This window comes from Danio rerio, chromosome 7 (genome assembly GCF_052040795.2).
Source record: "Danio rerio strain M-AB ecotype USA chromosome 7, GRCz13ab, whole genome shotgun sequence".
NCBI lineage: Eukaryota > Metazoa > Chordata > Actinopteri > Cypriniformes > Danionidae > Danio > Danio rerio.
The window spans coordinates 14269240-14289410 of NC_141027.1; the positions used below are offsets into that span (position 1 = coordinate 14269240).

Genomic DNA, 20171 nt, shown 5'->3' on the forward strand with positions numbered 1-20171 from the left:
TCATAATGTAATAATGTTGAAACTAATGTTCAGTTTCTTGCACAAATGAGTTGTTTTGCTTCATAAGACCTCGGTGTTTTTTTTGTTTAGTCTTTTTAGGCATATTATAATGTGTAGCCATTGATTTACATATTATAAATCACTAAAGATCATGTTTTGAGCTGAAAAAAATATTCTTTAATGCTCTACTGAAAGAAAAATATCCATCTTCCATTGTCCGAAGGTAAGTATAATAATAACAAATATTTATTTCCAGGTAAACTATGACTTTAAACTTTAAAGTAACATTGCTATTACAAAAATATTTGTGACGAAATCATTTTCTGTCTGCTGTTTAAAAAGCGATTAGTTACTTCACTTTCAAATGTGAGTAAACGCATTGAATAAAAAGCAACAAGTTGATCTTACATAAAGTTAATTTAAACTCATTGTTGGTGGAAGCTGTTAAGTTGACTGAACATAACTATGCACATAGGTAATTTAGCTAACAAAATTAATGCAATGGATTTATTCAAAGTAAAGTCAACTAAAAGCTTTTACTCAGTCTGGTAGATTGTGTGCTGCTTCAGATTATTTTCTTTATTATTTGAAGTCATTATATTTGTGTGTGTGTTTTAGGGAGTGTATCGTCTGGACGGTGAGGGATTCATCTCTGTCCCGCTGCTAGTGAATCATCTCTTTAATTCCCATCAAACGGTCACAAAGAGGACAGAGATTGTACTGAAGAAACCCATCCCGAAGGTTGGTCTCTGATCTACTACAGCTCTAAATGAATTGTTACTGATGTGTAGCTGATATATGATTGCCAAGATTAGAATTGAAAAAAATATTTAGTAATTTCTTCAACATCACTGTCCTGTTGAGCTGTTCAGAGAGGTTTTAGCGCCCCTTTGTGTCCACTTTAAAATACACTAGTCATCACTATACTCCACAAACTACTGTAATTACAATTAAAAAACTAATCATGTTTATTTGATTGACCCTAGTTAGATTTTTTTTAAAGACGTTTAAATTGTAGGTTTATAAATATTTTCAAATAATTGCTTCATAAAAGTATTTGTAATAGTAACTAAACTATTGTTCTTATTACTATTATTTAAAAACATTCATAATCCAGCAATACAAAAACCTTTGTATTAAACAATCTATAAAATCATAATTATTATTATTATTATTAGCCATAGTAAATTACTTAATTTTTAACTTAATAATAATAATAATAATAATAACGACAACAATAATAATAATCTATTTGAAAATAATAATACTAATATAATAAAAACAATAATGTAATACTAATCTTATTTAGTCATAAATTAATGAATTTCTGTATGTATTTATTTTTTATTTTAATTAATTAATTAAGTTTATTTTGTTATTTAATTTCATTATTATATTTTTTATAATGAGTGGTTGTAGAAGTTGTAATATTTTTTACAAACATTACTTGAAACTATTGAAAATTCCACAATACAAACATCTTTATTATTTTTTTTTTTTTTATTTAGATATAAAATATATATATTTTTAATATTTACCAAAGTGAATTCCTTTATTGTTAAATTAATATTAATAATAATTATAACAATAATGAATAATAATTATAATATAATAACAATAAAATAATAGTAAGCTTATTTAATAATTATTTATTTCGTTTCTGTATGTATTTATTATTTTAATTTTAATTTATGTATATTATTTCATTTATTTTTTTCAACCCTTAAACCAAAAATAGTGTTATTATTGTATTTTTTATAATGAGTAGTTGTAGAAGCAGTAGTATTTTTTACGAACGTTATTTCAAATTATTGAAAAATCCACAATCCAAACATCTTTATTATTATTATTTTATTTAAATATAAAATATATTTTTATTATTATTTGCCATAGTAAATTACGTAATAATTATCAAATTAATAATAATAATAACGGTAACACTTTACAATAAGGTTCATTAGTTAATGCATTTACTAACATGAACTAATCATGAACAACACTTGTACAGCATTTATTAATCATAATTGAACATTTACAAATGCATTATTAACATCCAAGTCCATGCTTGTTAACATTAGTTAATGCACCATGAGTTAACATGAACTAACAATGAACTACTGTATTTTCATTAACTATTGTTAACTAACATGAATAAATACAGTAGTAAATGTATTGTTTATTGTTTGTTCATGTTAGTAAATGCATTAACTAACATTAACTAATGAACCTTATTGTAAAGTGTGACCATAATAACAATAAGCTATTTTAATAATAATATAATTTTAACAATCTTAATTGGTAATTAATTAATTAATGTATGTATTTATTATTTTCTCTTTAAATAGTTAATTTTATTATTATTTTTTAATATTTTAACCTTTATACCAAAAATTGTGTTATTATTATATTTTTTATAATGAGTGGTTGTAGTAGTAGTAATATATTTTATAAACATTGTTTGAAAATATTGAAAAATCCACAATCAAAATCTTTATTATTATTTTTTATTATTCTTATTCTTATTATTATTATTATATGATTTATATATAAAATATATTATTATTAATATTTACCATAGCAAAGTACTTAATACTTTTTAAATTAATATTAATAATAATAATAGCAATATTAAAATATTTTAATAAAAGAAAATATAATAATAATATAATAATATTAAGCTTATTTAGTAGTTAATTTCTGTATGTATTTATTTATTTATTTTAATTAATTAATTTATTTTATTTTGTTATTTTATTTATTTTAAACCTCAAACCAAAATTTGTTTTATTATTATATTATATTAAATTATATTAGATTATATTTATTATATTATATTATATTATATTATATTATATTATATTATATTATATTATATATTATATTATATTATATTATATTATATTTATTATATTATATTATATTATATAATTTTTTTATAATGAGTGGTTGTACAAGTAGTAATATGTTTTACAAAAATTATTTAAAACTATTGAAAAATTCACAATTCAAACATCTTTATTATTATTATTATTCATTTTTATTATTTATGTTATTATTATATAATAGCATTATTTAATAACACTAAATTATTACTAACATCTACAAAAGACCTAATGTTGATTTCACAAGGACATTAATATACTATATTTGACGTTTGACTTTGTTTTTTTAGCTGCTAGGTCTACTGCTGTATATCTTGTACACTTGCAGAGATTTTTGACAGAGATACATTTTATGGCTTTTTTTAGGATAAGTGGGTCTTGGAACATGATGATGTCATTCTTGGACAGAGCATTGGTCGAGTAAGAATTAAATAAAAGGACTGAAGTTTTATACAATGTTTAACTAATAACTGGCCAAAGCAGTTTAATGATGTTGTTTGGTTTATAATGTTATCAGGGTAACTTTGGTGAAGTGTTCAGCGGCCGCCTGCGCTCAGACAACACTCCAGTGGCTGTGAAAGCCTGCAGAGAAAACCTGCCTGCAGAACACAAGAACAAGTTCCTCATGGAGGCCAGGTTTATATACATACACGCACACGCACACACACACACACACACACACACACACACACACACACACACACACACACACACACCTGTACACTGTAAAAATTTTTTTTTAAAAATTCAGTTTCTGTATTTTGTCTTTTCCATTTATTTATGGTTGTAAATTGCATTCTGGGATGTTGATCTCTGCCCTGCGACTTTTGATGTTGAAAATTCAACTCTACAGTTTAACAAAGTGACTTTTATTGACATTTTAGTAGTTTGAAATAATATAACGTATAAGAAATAATGTATAGAGGAATAAGCCTGTAAAATGACAGCAAATGAACTGGCAGTTTATTACAGGTTTTTGTACTATAATATACAACCCCAAACCAGACAATATATCACTTTAAACTATTAAAATGTCAATTAAAGTCAATTTCTCAATCTGTTCAAGATTAAAAGTTGTTGAAAGAAAGATCATAATAGATCATCCCATAATGCAACTCAAAAGCCTAAATAAACTTGGAAAAATTAAAAGATGAATCACAAAATACTGAAAACTGCTATTTTAAGGATATTTTACAGAGTATATGGTCACACACCTTCTCATTCAACTGAACATCTCTGTGTTTCTGCGCCAGGATCCTGAAACAGTACGACCATCCAAACATAGTGAAGCTTATCGGCGTCTGCACTCAAAAACAGCCTATTTACATCATCATGGAGCTGGTGCAAGGTACATCACAGCTTTGTTAAACATCACTTTAAAAAAAAGGCGAAGATTCTGTCATCATGTTTTATTTAATTATTGTTTATATATTTTATTTTTTTACCATCAACACGAAGCCACTGTCAAGCTTCCCTCACCACAAAACATATTTTATTTTACTGTGAAATTTGAAGGACTACTGGACATGGTTTCTGTACTGAGAGCATGTTTAATGGAACTTTTTAGAAATATATCCCCAGGAATAATTTTAAATTAAGTAATAATTATAATTATTATATCTAATAATTATTATAAGTAAATATGTAAATGTTATATATATAAATATATAATAAATATAAATATAAAGTTGTGTATCATATACTGAACTGAAAAATCATAACTAATATTTTTTATGTAAAATGTTTTGTTTCTGTTTATGTATTTTTTGTATTATCTCTTATTGAATTATGATATTGTTATTATTATGTAATGTTTTAATATATTACATTTAGCCTTTGGCTATATATATATAAATACTGGGCGAAGCAGTGGCGCAGTAGGTAGTGCTGTTGCCTCACAGCAAGAAGGTCGCTGGTTCGAGCCTTGGCTCAGTTGCCGTTTCTGTGTGGAGTTAGCATGTTCTCCCTGCGTTTGTGTGGTTTTCCTTCGGGTGCTCCAGTTTCCCCCACAGTCCAAAGACATGCGGTACAGGTGAATTGGGTTGGCTAAATTGTCTGTAATGTATGAGTGTGTGTGTGTGGATGTTTCCCAGAGATGGGTTGCTGGATAAGTTGGCGGTTCATTCTGCTGTGGCGACCCTGGATTAATAAAGGGACTAAGCCGACAAGAAAATGAATGAATATATACATACTTGTTATATGTTTTTATTAATACACACTTAATATGTGTAATTATAATACACATTTTATAATTTGATATTTTTAATTTAATCAGTTTTTCATCGTATATTAAATTAATAATTAAATTATGAAATCATTAAATATTGTTTTTATTTAGTATTTACTGAAAAGTTCTTAAAGGAACTCCTTAATTGTTACAAAGAGCATTTTGTTTATTTTATTAATAATATTTTTTTATTTTATGAATAATGTATTAGTAATATTATGCATTATACTTTATATGCAATTCTATTTAATGTGGACAGAAATTCTTAAGGAACTATTTTTCTTCGAATCACCATTGCTTTGTTTTTTGTTTATTAATTGTATTTTTTAATGATTACTTTTAAAATTTATATAAAAAAAATTCATTAAATTTTATTTATTAATTAGTTATAATATAATTTTTCTGCGAAAAAAGGTTCTAATTTTGTTACATCTGTAGTTTTTTATCAGCTTGCCTGTTTGTTAATTATATTAAATAAAATAGGAAATTACAAGGCGACGCAGTGGCGCAGTAGGTAGTGCTGTCACCTCACAGCAAGAAGGTTGTTGGTTCGAACCTCGGCTCATGTTATCCCTGCCTTCGCGTGGATTTCCTCCGGGTGCTCCGGTTTCCCCCACAGTCAAAAGACATGTGGTACAGGTGAATTGGGTAGGCAGAATTGTCCGTAATGTATGAGTGTGTGTGTGGATGTTTCCCAGAGATGGGTTGCAGCTGGAAGGGCATTCGCTGCATAAAAACTTGCTGGATAAGTTGTCGGTTCATTCCGCTGTGGCGACTCCGGATTAATAAAGGGACTAAGCCGACAAGAAAATGAATGAAGAAATTACAAAGATAAGACTAGATTACAAAGATTTGAAGTAGAATAAAATCATAAATAATGCTTTTTGTCACAAAAGTATTTAATGTTTTTGCTTTTTATAATCATTTAACACAGTAATTGTATTGTTAAATTAAAGATCAATTATGAAATGAAATGAAATAACTACATCATATTTATATATGTTTTATTTTAATATTTTATGTAATATGAAAAAGCTTATTTAGTAACAACTTTCGTCACAGCTTTTTGCCTTTTATTGATGTATATAATGATTTTGTTTCAAAAAATACTTATTAAATACATTATTTTTTAATTACTAAGCATACTGTATTATTTTCTATATAATAAACTATTTTAACTGTTGAATAGAATAGAATAGAACTATTCCTTTACAAGCAAATCTTTTAATGGCATTTTCTTCTGGCAGGAGGAGACTTTCTGACGTTTCTGCGCACAGAAGGCCACAACCTGAAGTCCAGCATGTTGATCAGGATGGCAGAGAACGTGGCGTCAGGCTTGGCGTATCTGGAAAGCAAAAAGTGCATTCACCGGTGAGAGGGAAATATGGTGATGTATTAACACTCAGGCACTTTAGTGGATCCATAAAGCACTGGCAGACCTCATAAAGAGCTCACAGCGGCCTTTTATTGAATCCAGTAAGGAGACTCCGGCTATTTCTCTCTTTACCAGCTCTTTGATGGGAAGGTTTGGCTGATCATTAGGAAATGAAAGCTCCCTTCTCCATTTAATCGTGACTGCTTCCCTCAAAGATCTAGAGTTTTCGTCAAAGGACCTGTCCGTGGCGGCCTTACAAACTTTGATGTTTCAACACGAAACAAGAAGTTGTTATAACTCAGACATGCATTGTTCGATCTGCCTCAAAATTCACACATTTGATAACAGTCCTGACCTGAACACGTTTACCTGCCGATATCCAGACACAGTTATAGCGCCACCTGCTGGCAACAGGAAATTAAATGTTTTACACTGTAACAACCTCCTACCACAAATTTTATCGTATCAGCACCAAATTTGGGTGGTGTTATACGAAAGCTCTAGCGATGATATATTGTGAAGTGGCGGCCTGACAAACCTCAGTGTTTCGCCATGGAAGAGCAAGTACTTTTAACTCAACCACACAATGTCCGATCTGCCTAAAACTTCACATGGTTGATAAAATTACTATTCAGATCTGTGATTTTCTCAGGTTTTTCGTATATTTAAGCTTAATGTGATTTAGTCCACTGTTCTCTGTCATCCTAACGCCACCGGACGGTGGTGAGCCCAGGTGCGAGGTCCCTTTCATTGCTGCTTGAAGCTTTAATGAAGTTTTATTATTTGTTTACAAAGCCATTAATAATCTTGCTGACTTGCTCTGTCTGTACACCCCCTCTCGATCATTGAGATCTTATGATCTCAATTTACTGTGCCCAGAACACGACTTAAAAAATGAGGTAATCGAGGGTTTGCAGTTGCTGGTCCTAAACTCTGGAACACTCTGCCAATTCACATAAGACTTTCCCCCTGCATTTCTGTGTTTAAGTCCGTTTTAAAGAACTGTCAATTTTCTCTCACTTTTAATAATCCTTGATCACTGTTTTTTCTTTATTTGCTGAATGTTTCTGTTTTCTTCTCTGTCTTTAGTACTCCGCTCAACTTTGGTTGTTTTTAAATGTGCTTTATAAATAAATATTGTATTGTATTGGTTGGTTCTTGTAACTTGACCCATGGTGCATTTGCGGCATTCTGAAAAGAGATGTTTTCAACTCAATGCGCTGAAGGTGCGCCTGGAAAAGGAGAATGTTTTGCACCATGTGCACATCACAACCATGTTGCTCCCTATTTGCGCATGCATGCAGCACATCTCCATTTGAAATAATGAACTTGCGCATGCAAAATGATATGTGAATAGCCGCAAGTCTACGTTTACATGACAACGACAGAGGAAAAACTGAGAAGTTTTTCCAATGTGTTTTAAAAAAGGTTAATGTTTACATGACAATTTCAAAACGGTCTACAATGAAAATGACCAAACATGCTGTATTACAGTGTCAAGCGAGTAAATGTTTTTTTATCACATAAATGCGTGTTAAAATGGAGTAATATTACAGACAAGAAAAAATAGATCATTGTTTCAGTCAAAATCCACACTAACAGTCTACTTTTGGGATGGTAAATCATGATGGCAGCTCTTTTTATCAATCTCTTGAGCTGTCATGTGCGTGTGTGTCTCTGTCCAGAGATGTAGCGGCCCGTAACTGTCTTGTCGGAGAGGAGAGTGTGGTGAAGATCAGTGATTTCGGGATGTCCCGTGAGGAGCAGGATGGCGTTTATTCTGCTACTGGAGGAATGAAGCAGATCCCAGTCAAGTGGACAGCACCAGAGGCCCTCAACTATGGTAAAACTAGTCCAGGGGTTTTAGAAATGTACAAAATACTATTAGAGTGTTCAGCCTTATAATCAAAAAATGTCAGCAGAATCAGCTTAATTTAGACATTAAGAGAGAGAATCATTCAAACCCTAAAATGACGTTGGTGAATTAGTAACGGCTCTTGCTGTTCTGACGTCAGCTGCAGATGTGAATGAATGGTGAAAGAAAGTAGTTCCTCTTCCAAAAGAGTTTTAAGACTCCCTGTGTTTGATTGTCTTTTTTATATAAACGATTATGTCGTTGAACTGTTGTATAAGCACAATATCACACTTGTAGCAGTGCGATGTGGCTGTATATTGTCTCTGGTGGGAAACTAAGGCGACGCATTCATCCCACCAGTGCTGATATACAGCCACATTGCACTGCTACTCATGTGATACTTCTCATTTATAATAGAGTATTATTTTTATTATTATTGTCATTTTTACATTTAATAAATTATAAAATATTTAACTGTAAAAAATGATGTGTGTTTGTGTGCATGTATGTATAAAATATCTTTATTTGTAAACATCTTTAAATATTAGAATTAGAATAATAAATGGATGGCTCCAGAGGCCCTCAATTATAGTATGTATGAAACCCTGTAGTAGATAACCACTGACAACAAATGTATCAACAGTTTAAACAGATATATTGTTATACTGAGACACTGAACGTATTGATTAAAATGAGAAGATAAGAGGTCAAACAGAGCTGAGAGATCTGCATTATGTGTCCTGCTGGTGAATGAAGTGTTAGCACTGCTCTCTGCTGGTTCACCAGGGCGGTACACCACAGAAAGTGACGTCTGGAGTTTTGGAGTGCTGCTTTGGGAGACATTTTCCAGAGGAGTCACGCCATACACCATCCCAACTGTCATGAGCAACCAGCAGACCAGAGACGAGGTGGAGAGAGGTAAAACACTCTGACACTGGACAAACATTAGCAAAGAAGATTGGAGGAAATGCTTTTGTTGATTTACCCTTTGATCATTTTGCTCAGATTAACCAAAAAAATCAGGAGATGCTTGGGTTTGTTTTTGGATGAGAGTAGAAACTTTTTATTTTCTAGACCTTTTTTAGAGACTTTCTGAACTCAAGACCTCAGTTAGCTTCTGCGGTTCTCCATCTGTGATTCTTAGAGATTTTTAGCCTGTTGAATGATCATCCAAACTAACAGACAGACACTTTTAGTGTGATTCATAACACTTCCAGTTGACTGCAAGAATTGTGCATTTTGAATGTTTTTTTTACAGCTGAGAGAGCTCAAATGTGCTACAAGTTAAAGTCTGCTTGAAATAAAAAAATTACTATGTGTATTTTGCTAGCTCACGTTGTTATACTTTGTTATACGTAAATAAATAATCCTTGCAAGTTAATCCACTGAAAAAAGTTTGTTTTGGCAATCTTCGATCAAAGACTTGCCATTTGCTTTTGAATTTGGATTGGCAGATAAAAAAACCTCTAAGAGCCATCTGACAATGTTGGTCTGAAATGAGCATTTTTCTCAGTTATTTCACTTTAAAGGCCATAAAAATAATCTATTCTTTGCCAAATGACTGAACCTACAGGAGCCTGAGAAAAATGCTCATATTAAATATATATTAGTGCTGGGAAAAAAATTAACCACATCTAAAATAAAAGTTTTTGTGTACTGTGTATATTTTAGTTATTTTGTTATGTAAATATAAACTCACCGGCCACTTTATTAGGTACAATTGTCCAACTACTTGCTAACTCAAATTTCTAATCAGCCAATCACATGGCAGCAGCACAATGCATTTAGGCATACAGACATGGTCAAGATGATCTGCTGCAGTTCAAACCGAGCATGAGAATGAGGAAGAAAGGGGATTTAAGTGACTTTGAACTTGGCATGATTGTTGGTGCCAGACTGGCTAGTATGAGTATTTCAGGAACTGCTAATCTACTAGGATTTTCAGGCACAACCATCTCTAGGGTTTACAGAGAATGGTCAGAAAAAGAGAAAATATCCAGTGAGCGGCAGTTCTGTGGGCACAAATTTCTTGTTGATGCCAGAGGTCAGAGGAGAATGGCCAGACTGGTTCCAGCGACAGAAAGGCAACAGTAACTCAAATAACTTTATGTGCAATGGTGCAACCGAAACACCGCAGGTAAAAACAAATTGACGCACGTGCGCAGAAAGCCATTTCCGCGCGCCTCATATGCGCAGCCCCCTGATCCTGGTTGTTTACTGGACATGCACGCCAATATGCGTCAACACGCAAGTCGACAAAGCTATAGTTGATATTATATGATGATGATGATGATGATGATGATGTTACTTTGATGCATGGCTATGAAGCAGAAAGGAGGAATGAGTCAGGGAGGTAACTAAGACTTCAAAAACATAATACTAGGCCATGAGTCAGGTCTAAAACAACAGATAATTCTATAAAACATGTATTTTTTTTTATTCTATAGAACTGTCATAATTAATATTCATGCAAAAGTCTTAGAATATTACTCCAGTTGTGTCTTTACATTGTTTTTCAGTTCCCTGTAGAATTGATTTTTGTTATTTATTTATAATAATTAATGCACAATAATAATAATAATAATAAACAAATTTTTATATTTATTGAAAATAAACAAATATATTTAAATTTATTAGTAATTATTTTAAATGTATATAGTTAAAATATAGATTTAAATATTTTATAAAACATATATATATATATATATATATATATATATATATATATATATATATATATATATATATATATATATATATATATATATCAACCACTTAGTGTCCTTATTTCTTGGGGGATGAGGAAGGGGGTATGTTTGGGGTGGTTTCTCCCAGGGTGCCATTTAAACTAGAACCACCACTGGCCGCACTAACCCGTTGGAGCGAGTGTTTACACCTGGACCTCCTTCACGGGACAAGGATGGAAACTTTTGCTTTGTGTTTACCTTATTATTAAAGTTGTTGCACGTCCACTGGTTCCCACCTCAAAATGAGTGAGTTTGAGCTACTTCTACAATAAGGTAGCGTTCAGAAAAAACAAAACACCAGCAAAGAAACTCAACACAGACGATCATAGACACTTACTGCCAGCTAGCGTTTTGAAAGTATACACACAGAAGTATAAATGCACGACAACGCACAAGGCATGCACTGTGGGTCACGCCAATTACTCGACTCAGAAGTATAAACCAGGCTTTAGACCAGGGAACAGTATTCCACACGTCACCGATACATCACGACTAAACAAGCAGGTATTTTGTTTCAGCAGGAAATGCATACTGAAATAAAAGTCTGCAGCAACTTCTGGTTTACGCGGATACTACTGTGCTGTGATTGCAATCATTTGTTTGCAGTAAAAGCAGAGTTAGCTGATAACAGCTTAAGCAAAAGATCAAAAGGTTTACTCAATGAAGACTTTTTTAATAGCAGCCTTTGTTCAAATTTAATACATTTTCCAATATAACTGAAGTGTTGTTTCTGTGTTTAGGATATCGGATGCCGGCCCCAAATAACTGTCCGGATGAAATCTACACCCTCATGTGTCAGTGCTGGCAGTACGACCCAAGAAAAAGACCCTCATTTCTCAAACTAAAGGCAGATCTCGGTGCTTTATGTCAGTAACACACACACACACTCACACACACTCAGGCTCACATGTACAGTAAAGGCAGTTTGTGTTTTATTGAGGCCAAATCAAGGGATATTTTATTAATATTATTATTTGTACATCATGCAAATCTACAGTAAGTGTGCACCATCAGTGCCATCTTACAGAAAAGAGATTATAATTAATTATTACATCATTTTATAAACATATTCAGTGTTCTGGAAGCTTGTTTCCTACGAGGCTTTATTAGAGGTATTTCAATGAAGTATAAATTATTATTGTTTTGCACATGTGATCACATGAAGCTAAGTCTGTACATACACCTGTTAATGTATGAAAGTACTGTGAATAAATCTGATTCGTAATTATTGATAGTAACTGCTTTTATTCAGCAGGGGCGCACTTAAATTGATCAAATGTGGAAGCAGATATATAAGCGTAATCTCTCGAAAGAATTGTATTTGAAATGGACAGCCATAAACATATTTCTGGACCAAAAGTCAAATATTATAATGGTTGGGTTGGATGACTTTGAGAAATGATTATCTTAATAATTACTAATTTTGCAAATAAAACATTTATTTTCACCATGGCTATAATAAGCAAGTATTTAATGAGCATAAGTATGATACTATTTGTAAATGAACATGTTTTACATTGCAGAATATTGTCTATAAAAATATCATTATTATAAAATAGAACAAGTAGGCAAGGCAAGGCAAACTTTATTTATAGAGCATCATTTTACACAACCGTAGTTGATCCAAAGTGCTTTAAAATGAAATAAAATATTTTAGAAAATAAAATAAAAATTGTAATAAAATTTAAGAAAAGGAAATATATATGTATATACAGCTGAAGTCAGAATAATTAGCCCTTCTGTTTATTTTTTTCCCCAATTTCTGTTTAACGGAGAGCAGATTTTTTCAACACATTTCTAAACATAATAGTTTAATAACTCATTTCTAATAACTCATTTATTTTATCTATGCCATGATGACAGTAAATAAGATTTTACTGCATATTTTTCCAAGACACTTCTATACAGATTAAAGGGACATTTACTTAACTAGGTTAATCAAGTTAACTAGGCAGGTTAGGGTAATTAGGCATGTTATTGTATAACGATGGTTTGTGCTGTAGACTATCGAAAAAAAAATAGCTAATAATTTTGACCTTAAAATGATTAATAAAAAATTAATAACTGCTTTTATTCTAGCCGAAATAAAACAAATAAGATTTTCTCCAGAAGAAAAAATATTATCAGACATACTGTGAAAATTTCCTTGCTCTGTTAAACTTCATTTGGGAAATACTTGAAAAAGAAAAAAAATTCAAAGGGAGGGCTAATAATTCTGACTTCAACTGTAAATATACTTGATATTAAATTAGATTCATATTAAAACCGAACACAAATATTTACTACTACTATTATTAATAAATTGGATTCATATTAAAAACAGAACACAGATATAATACTATTACTATTATACTAATACTATTAAAATAAAAGGCGAGGCAGTGGCGCAGTAGGTAGTGCTGTCGCCTCATAGCAAGAAGGTCGCTGGGTTGCTGGTTTGAACCTCGGCTCAGTTGGTGTTTCTGTGTGGAGTTTGCATGTTCTCCCTGTCTTCGCGTGGGTTTCCTCCGGGTGCTCCGGTTTCCCCCACAGTCCAAAGACATTCGGTACAGGTGAATTGGGTAGGCTAATTGTGTGTGTGTGTGAATGTGTGTATGGATGTTTCCCAGAGATGGGTTGCAGCTGGAAGGGCATCTGCTGCGTAAAAACTTGCTGGATAAGTTGGCGGTTCATTCCGCTGTGGCGACCCCGGATTAATAAAGGGACTAAGCCGACAAGAAAATGAATGAATGAAAGAATATTAAATTCATTTTTTTTAATTGTTCAGAAAATCAAACAAATGTAACAAAACTCCTTGACATGTACGGTATGTCATCATCTTCTCACGGCAGACTCAGTTATTTACTCCAGCAAAAATTCATTTGGCTGTTTTTATTGAGCAGCTCAGGAATCCGTCATATGCTCAATGTATTTCCTCCATTGCTGTTACATAAAACGTTCAAATAAATTACATAAAGCTATCTGCAGAAGTGTGAGACACACAGGTGTGAAAAGGTGCGTATCGGTTCATGGATCTCATCTGCCTCGGGGACGAACAATACAAATCATAAGATATAACAGGTGACACATTGTGCACAAACCATGTGCATAACTTGATTGCATGATATTTTGGGCTCATGCAGGACTATCATATGACACTTCTTTCATTTCTCCCGTTCCAGGATTACCTTTGCTTTGAAAAATGATAGCAGTTATTAGGTCAAGTCACATTAAGTCCAAGCTCTATGCAGGCTTTATCGAGCAATATCTGATAAGTGTATCATCTGAGTGCACATTCGGTTGATGAGGTCATGATCAGCTGAGCGGTTCACATTTGCTTGATCTTTTGACATTCGATTGAAGACAGAATCATTAATTTCACTATTGTGAAATTTCCAGAGTGCTATTAAACAGGGAAAGGGAACATTCTAAGTATTTCATATATTATTGAGCAGGCCTTAACATTTTAAACAAATTTTAAAGTCACTATTATTAGTTGTCCATTGGCTACAGAAAAAAAGTACTGTTGTCCAATGACAATGTATTGCCTAATTAACCTAACCATAGATATTTACACTACAGGGTGGGCCATTTATTTGGATTCACTTTAATAAAATGGGAATGGTTGGTGATATTGACGTCTTGTTTGTGCCACATTAGTATATGTGAGGGGGCAAACTTTTCAAGATGGGTGGTGACCATTTTAAAGTCGGCTTTCTTGGATCCAACTTTTGTTTTTTCAATAGGAAGAGGATTTGACACATCAAACTTATTGGGAATTTCACAAGAAAAACAATGGTGTGCTTGGTTTTAACGTAACTTTACGTTAAAACATCTCGAGGTCTACCTGAGCTCAAACTCCCCTCTCGCCCTGCAACGGGAGGGAGCCCCTGGAGGATCTCATGAGCTCAGGGCTCTCTCCCGGGACAGTGTGCCAAACTAGCTCATGGTTTCCGCTACATTCATTTTTCCATGGCGGGGCGCCACGCCTGAATTGTTCCCGCCACGGCTACATTTTAAAAGGTAAGTGAAGTATAACAGCGCAAACTTTTCTGTAATCGTAGTAGTGCTGTGCGTAATTTGTTTAACTCTTTAAGGTTACGTGCCGACTGACTGACTGACAGGTGCGTGATACGTGAGGCCAGCAAACACGACGTATAGCCGTTTCACTTTACTTCAGACCGCATTAATGCCGCTCTGTAGGTTTATTGGAGACATTCATAAATATTCTTACCAAATCTAATAAATGTTGGAGACATACTCACTACATAACCGCACTAAAACGCACTTCAGCAGCATTTATTTGAGAGCGCACAAGAAGATCTGCGCTTGAGCAGCGTATATTTGAGGGGGCGTGCAAGAAGTTTTGTGCACAAGCAGAGGAAATCGGCGCACAAGACAAGAGATTCGCATGCTGTAGGCTATTACATAAATGCGATCCGGACTTGTAATACTGCTCTCACGACATTTGTCATTGAAATAACGCTACAAGTTGGTAGATCTGTGTGAAAAAAGGCCTACGGCCACAGCTTAAACTAAAACTGAATTTAAAACTTTTAATTTCCCAAAGAAGGTCAAGAACTCCATCTTTACACCATTTTAGGATAAGTCTATTCATAAATTGCTAGTTCTGAGTAAGCTTGTGCATGATTGTGCATTTGCAGTGACGTTTTTGCATTAATTGTGCATTTATTGTTTAAGTACTAAATTTTTTGTGACGGGTGTATATTTCACAACACAGGCTCATTGTGAAAACCTACTGTATACATTTCTGGAGAATGCAAATTATGTAGCCAGAGCTACGTTAGGCTGCATTTCGTCTTTAATACAAACTCTATTGGGCGGTATGACGCCGCTAACAGCTTCTGTTTCTTTTTGTGTTACTAGCTGACCGTTTACATCTGTGTGGATGGCTTTTCCACTGTTACTAGTTCAAATCTGGCAAAGAACGGTACCACAAAGCAGCTAAAACAAAAGGCAAAAAACAAAACAAACAAGTAAATAACAGGGTGAGAATGTGGTAAGATCCGAAAACATGGTAAAAATCAGACAGCTGTGAGGGCGTATCTTTTTCTGGATTGCTTTTGAAAACACTGTTGGTTGGGTTAAGGGAAGGCAGTGATCGGAGAATTGGTAAAAGTGAAGAATTAAAAAACCTTAATAGAAAGCAGGCTCAGTTGGGCATGACCTTTTCTCCACTGGCCAAGCGTCTAGTGCAGAGCTGCAGTCAAGGCGCTGGAGGCAGGAAGATGGACCTCAGCAAAGACTCGTCTGTCCCTGGAGCGTCTCATGCTCTCCACTCCTCCATGACCACCACAGTAGCTGCTCAGGATGCGGCCTGGTCCAGGCTTATGGAAACCCAGGGATTGTCGCGGATCTTGGATCACATCAGTGGCACTGCATAGTCTCTGAAGGCCTCGGGATGAGTATCCCCAGGTAGAAATAGAGGATAATGAGAATAATTAGCATAGCTGCTGCTCATAGTGTATATAAATGAGATGTAGAAACCTGCGTGGGGCACATTCATGCATCATACTGTTAGGTGATGCACTGAGTATGCTTTGCTAAAAAGATAGGTTTTTAATCTAGTTTTGAACTGAGAGAGTGTGTCTGAGCCTCGGACGTTATCAGGAAGGCTATTCCAGAGTTTAGGAGCCATAAATGAGAAGGCTCGACCTCCTTTACTCGACTTTGCTTTTAAGGGTACTACGAGAAGACCTGAGTTTTGAGATCTTAAAGAGCGAGTTGGATTGTAGCAAGACAGAAAGTTGGTTAGATAAACAGGAGCTAGATTATTAAAAGTGTTATATGTGAGAAGTAATATTTTAAAATCAATACGAAACTTAACAGGCAGCCAGTGTGTAAGGAGGATAAAATTGGCGTGATATGCTCATATTGTCTAGACCTGGTAATGAGCCTGGATTTATATTTTATGGGATTTAATTTAGAAGACAGATATGTAGCAAATACAGTGTATGTAAATGCCTCTACATTTACTGTCTGTGGCACATTTGGAGACAGCGGTGCACTAGTGCATGAACAAAAATGTTCCAGCATGTTAAATGAAATTATTTCCACGTGTTAGAGGGTAAGAATAAATGTGTTCTGATCTATATCAGGGATTCTCTACAGAGAAAAGTCAATGCTTGAGCTGAAGAGAGGAATGAAGATCGAGTATGTGATTGTTAAAGACTCGTGGATTAGTGTACGGAGACTAGATTTGCAGTTTTACAATATTAATATTACACTCCATTTTCACACAAACTTTTCTACTTTTGCCATGTTTCTAGTTGAAATGTCAACAAATTCTTAAATCAAGAAGCACTGGTAACACTTTAGAATAGTGGTCTATTAGTTAATGTATTTACTAACATGAGCAAACTATTAGTAATGCATTTTTATGATATTTTAATCATCAAGTTATAAATAACGTTCATATTAACTCATGTTGCATTCTCATGTTCACTTACACAACTTTGTTCTTTTATAATGCAATAGTTCATGTTGAACTATAAATAATACAGTAAATGCTTTAAAAGATAAGTTATACTTGGTTAATGTTAGGAAATGCATTAAGGATCTTTATTCTAAAGTGTTACATTTTCTAGACCAGCAAAAAGGTTGTTTTGTTTTCAGAAATATTGTTAAAGTTAAGTGAGTTTTCCCTTAAAGCAAGCTAAATAATGTTTTAATGGGGTAAGATACACTTGTTTAATGGGGTATAAAAAATATACTTTTTTTTTTTTTTTTAATTTGAATAAGATTATTTTACTTACCACACTGGGGTGCGTATCTCAAAAACAACATAACTGTGGCTGAACTATCATAGTTCGATGCATAGTTTGGGAAAAGAACGATGTAGTGACGAGTGTTACCCAAAACCATAGTCGCAGATCCATCTTTAGTTATAACGTAAAACTCTTATATTACGCTCTAAACGGGGTGGAGTACCAACTTCTATTGAGAAAAAAAAAGAACATAATTTTTTTGTGCAAATTATATTGTTTCGCACGCATCTAAAAAAAAATCCATTATTAGTTTTGGTAAAAACATTCACTCGTTTTCCCTATTAATTGAAATATACAGTTGAAGTCAAAATGTTTAGCGCCCCTGTTTGTTTTTCCACAATTTCAGTTTAATGGAGTGAAAATTCTCAACACATTTCTAAACATAATACTTTTAATAACTCATTTCAAATAACGATGATGACAATACATTTTATTAGATGTTTATTAGAAGACTATACAGCTTAAAGTGACATTTAAAGGCTTAACTAGGTTAATTAGGTGAACTCGGAAGGTTAGGGTTATTAGGCAAGTATCAAATATCGGGCAAATATCGGAAAATATATAGCTTAAAGGTGTTAAAAATTTTGACCTTAAAGTGTTTTTAAACTATCAAACTGGTGAGCAGACAGGCAGGCAGGATACAATGACGAGTAAAGGCTATCAAGCTAAAAAGAAAAGAGTCCAGGTAAAGTCAGACAGTGAATGTTCCAGGCTTAAGCTGTGGTCACACTGGACTTTTGTCCCCAAAGACTGAATGCGTCAGACCGGAAACGCATTGGAAAATTCAAGCTTGGTGAACTCTGACCTCCGAAATCGCATTACTTGACTGCGTGAGACAGGGCCGGAGTGGGACTCCTTTTCAGCCCTGGAGTTTCAAGCCTTGGACCGGCCCATCTCAGTTCACGACTGACTATTAAAATAAGGTCATTTCCAATTCAGTTTCTAAGGACACTTTCACATAATTTTTCAAGAAAACAGCTGCTTTAGAACTTCAAATTTCCAACAACCCTAACAGTATTATATGTCTTAACAATAAAAATGAAAAAAAAATAATAACAATTTTTCAGATGAGGTTCGAACACGGGTCGGCCGTGTCATATTTTAACGTGCTGACCACTGGACCACAGAGGCGCTGGTGATAATATGTGGTTGGAAAATGGCACTATGACCTGCAAGACTTTTATTGATGGCTTAATCTTTTTCTCTCCTTTTTAGATTTCTGATCAAGTTATGTCAGATTTATTAATGTAGTGAATCATCTGATTTTCATTGAGCAGGTGTATTATTAATCAATATTAATTATTCGAATTCTTACATTCACTAAGGTGCCGCTGTTTAGAGTCGAATGATGATAGTTACATCATTAATAATTTGCAGGCTGCATTTTGTTTACGGGGCTGCGAGAAAAAAAATAAAAAGAGCGGAGCTGCGGCAAAATAATGAATAAAAAGAGTGAGGCTATGGTCAAATAAATAAATAAATGAAAAAAGTGCAACTGCTGAGAATGCAAGCAGCTAGGGACACCGGCCCTCGTGGCCAAAAAACGAATCGGCCCACCGGGAATTCTCCCGGTTCTCCCGATTAGCCAATCCGGGCCTGGCGTGAGACCAATCAAGGAACCTCTCTGGACAGAAATGTAAAATATGGAGCAATTGCTTGCCTTTTTTAATATCTAATCATCTTGTTCAATCTTTTGGCAGCACCGTATGACAGAATTTCGCACGCACAAACTCTAGTGTGACTGCGGCTTTATGTAGCGTGAGCGTGTGATGAGCAACAGGTGAAGGTGATTAGAATCTGATGATTGGGGCTGTGCAGGTGCAGTGAATGAATCTGACGGTCTGGAAAGATTCCTGACATTACATCAATCAAACTGACTAAAGACATTAAGTTAAAGTTTGTGTTTAGAACTTTGTTAAAATAAGTTAAAGCAACATAAACACATTTGTTGTCTTGACTTTTTGTCATTACATTTTTTTTTATTCAAGGAAAGTCTGTTTTTTTTCTTGGGGAAAAAAGTGCATAATTTCTGCCAGATCAGCAACCCAATTTCAATGCAATTCTCAGATCTCGTCTGAAATCATTTCGCTTCTCAGGGTAATCCATCTTGGAAAATATAAAAAACTATTTTCATGAATTTAGCTTTCCCTCTTTTTTTTGCATTTCAAAACTGCTCTGCAAAAAACTTGACCTTGAACTTGTATTTATGGAGCGGTACAGACGTCACCCGTGTTCTGAGATCATGACACTGATGGTCCCCATGTGTTGAACAGCATGCCTGTGTGACATGTTGAGTGTCTTTTGACGCAGCAACGCAT

The 20171-nt window shown here is 33.7% G+C and overlaps 1 protein-coding gene and 1 long non-coding RNA gene across 6 annotated transcripts in view; one reads left to right on the forward strand and one right to left on the reverse strand.

Annotated features, from left to right (window-relative positions):
• Positions 1–12314, forward strand: part of fes (FES proto-oncogene, tyrosine kinase) — a 55146-nt gene extending 42832 nt beyond the window's left edge. For 4 of the 5 annotated variants that reach the window (XM_087259705.1, XM_087259707.1, XM_087259704.1 and 1 more), the window contains exons 13-20: positions 619–741; positions 3249–3302; positions 3400–3518; positions 4136–4230; positions 6357–6480; positions 8170–8327; positions 9126–9257; positions 11827–12314. In XM_087259705.1, the coding sequence (XP_087115831.1) occupies positions 619–741; positions 3249–3302; positions 3400–3518; positions 4136–4230; positions 6357–6480; positions 8170–8327; positions 9126–9257; positions 11827–11960 (939 nt within the window). In that variant the 3' untranslated portion in view covers positions 11961–12314. The remainder of the gene's footprint in view (positions 1–618; positions 742–3248; positions 3303–3399; positions 3519–4135; positions 4231–6356; positions 6481–8169; positions 8328–9125; positions 9258–11826) is intronic. The other variant, NM_001199869.1, reaches the window with a different exon arrangement.
• On the reverse strand, positions 6318–17609 carry LOC147835932 (uncharacterized). The gene is made up of 2 exons (XR_015495415.1): positions 16222–17609; positions 6318–6454 (listed from the first exon to the last, which is right to left on the reverse strand). It is a non-coding gene; the product is annotated as an uncharacterized LOC147835932 (long non-coding RNA).
• Between the last annotated feature and the right edge of the window lie 2562 nt (positions 17610–20171).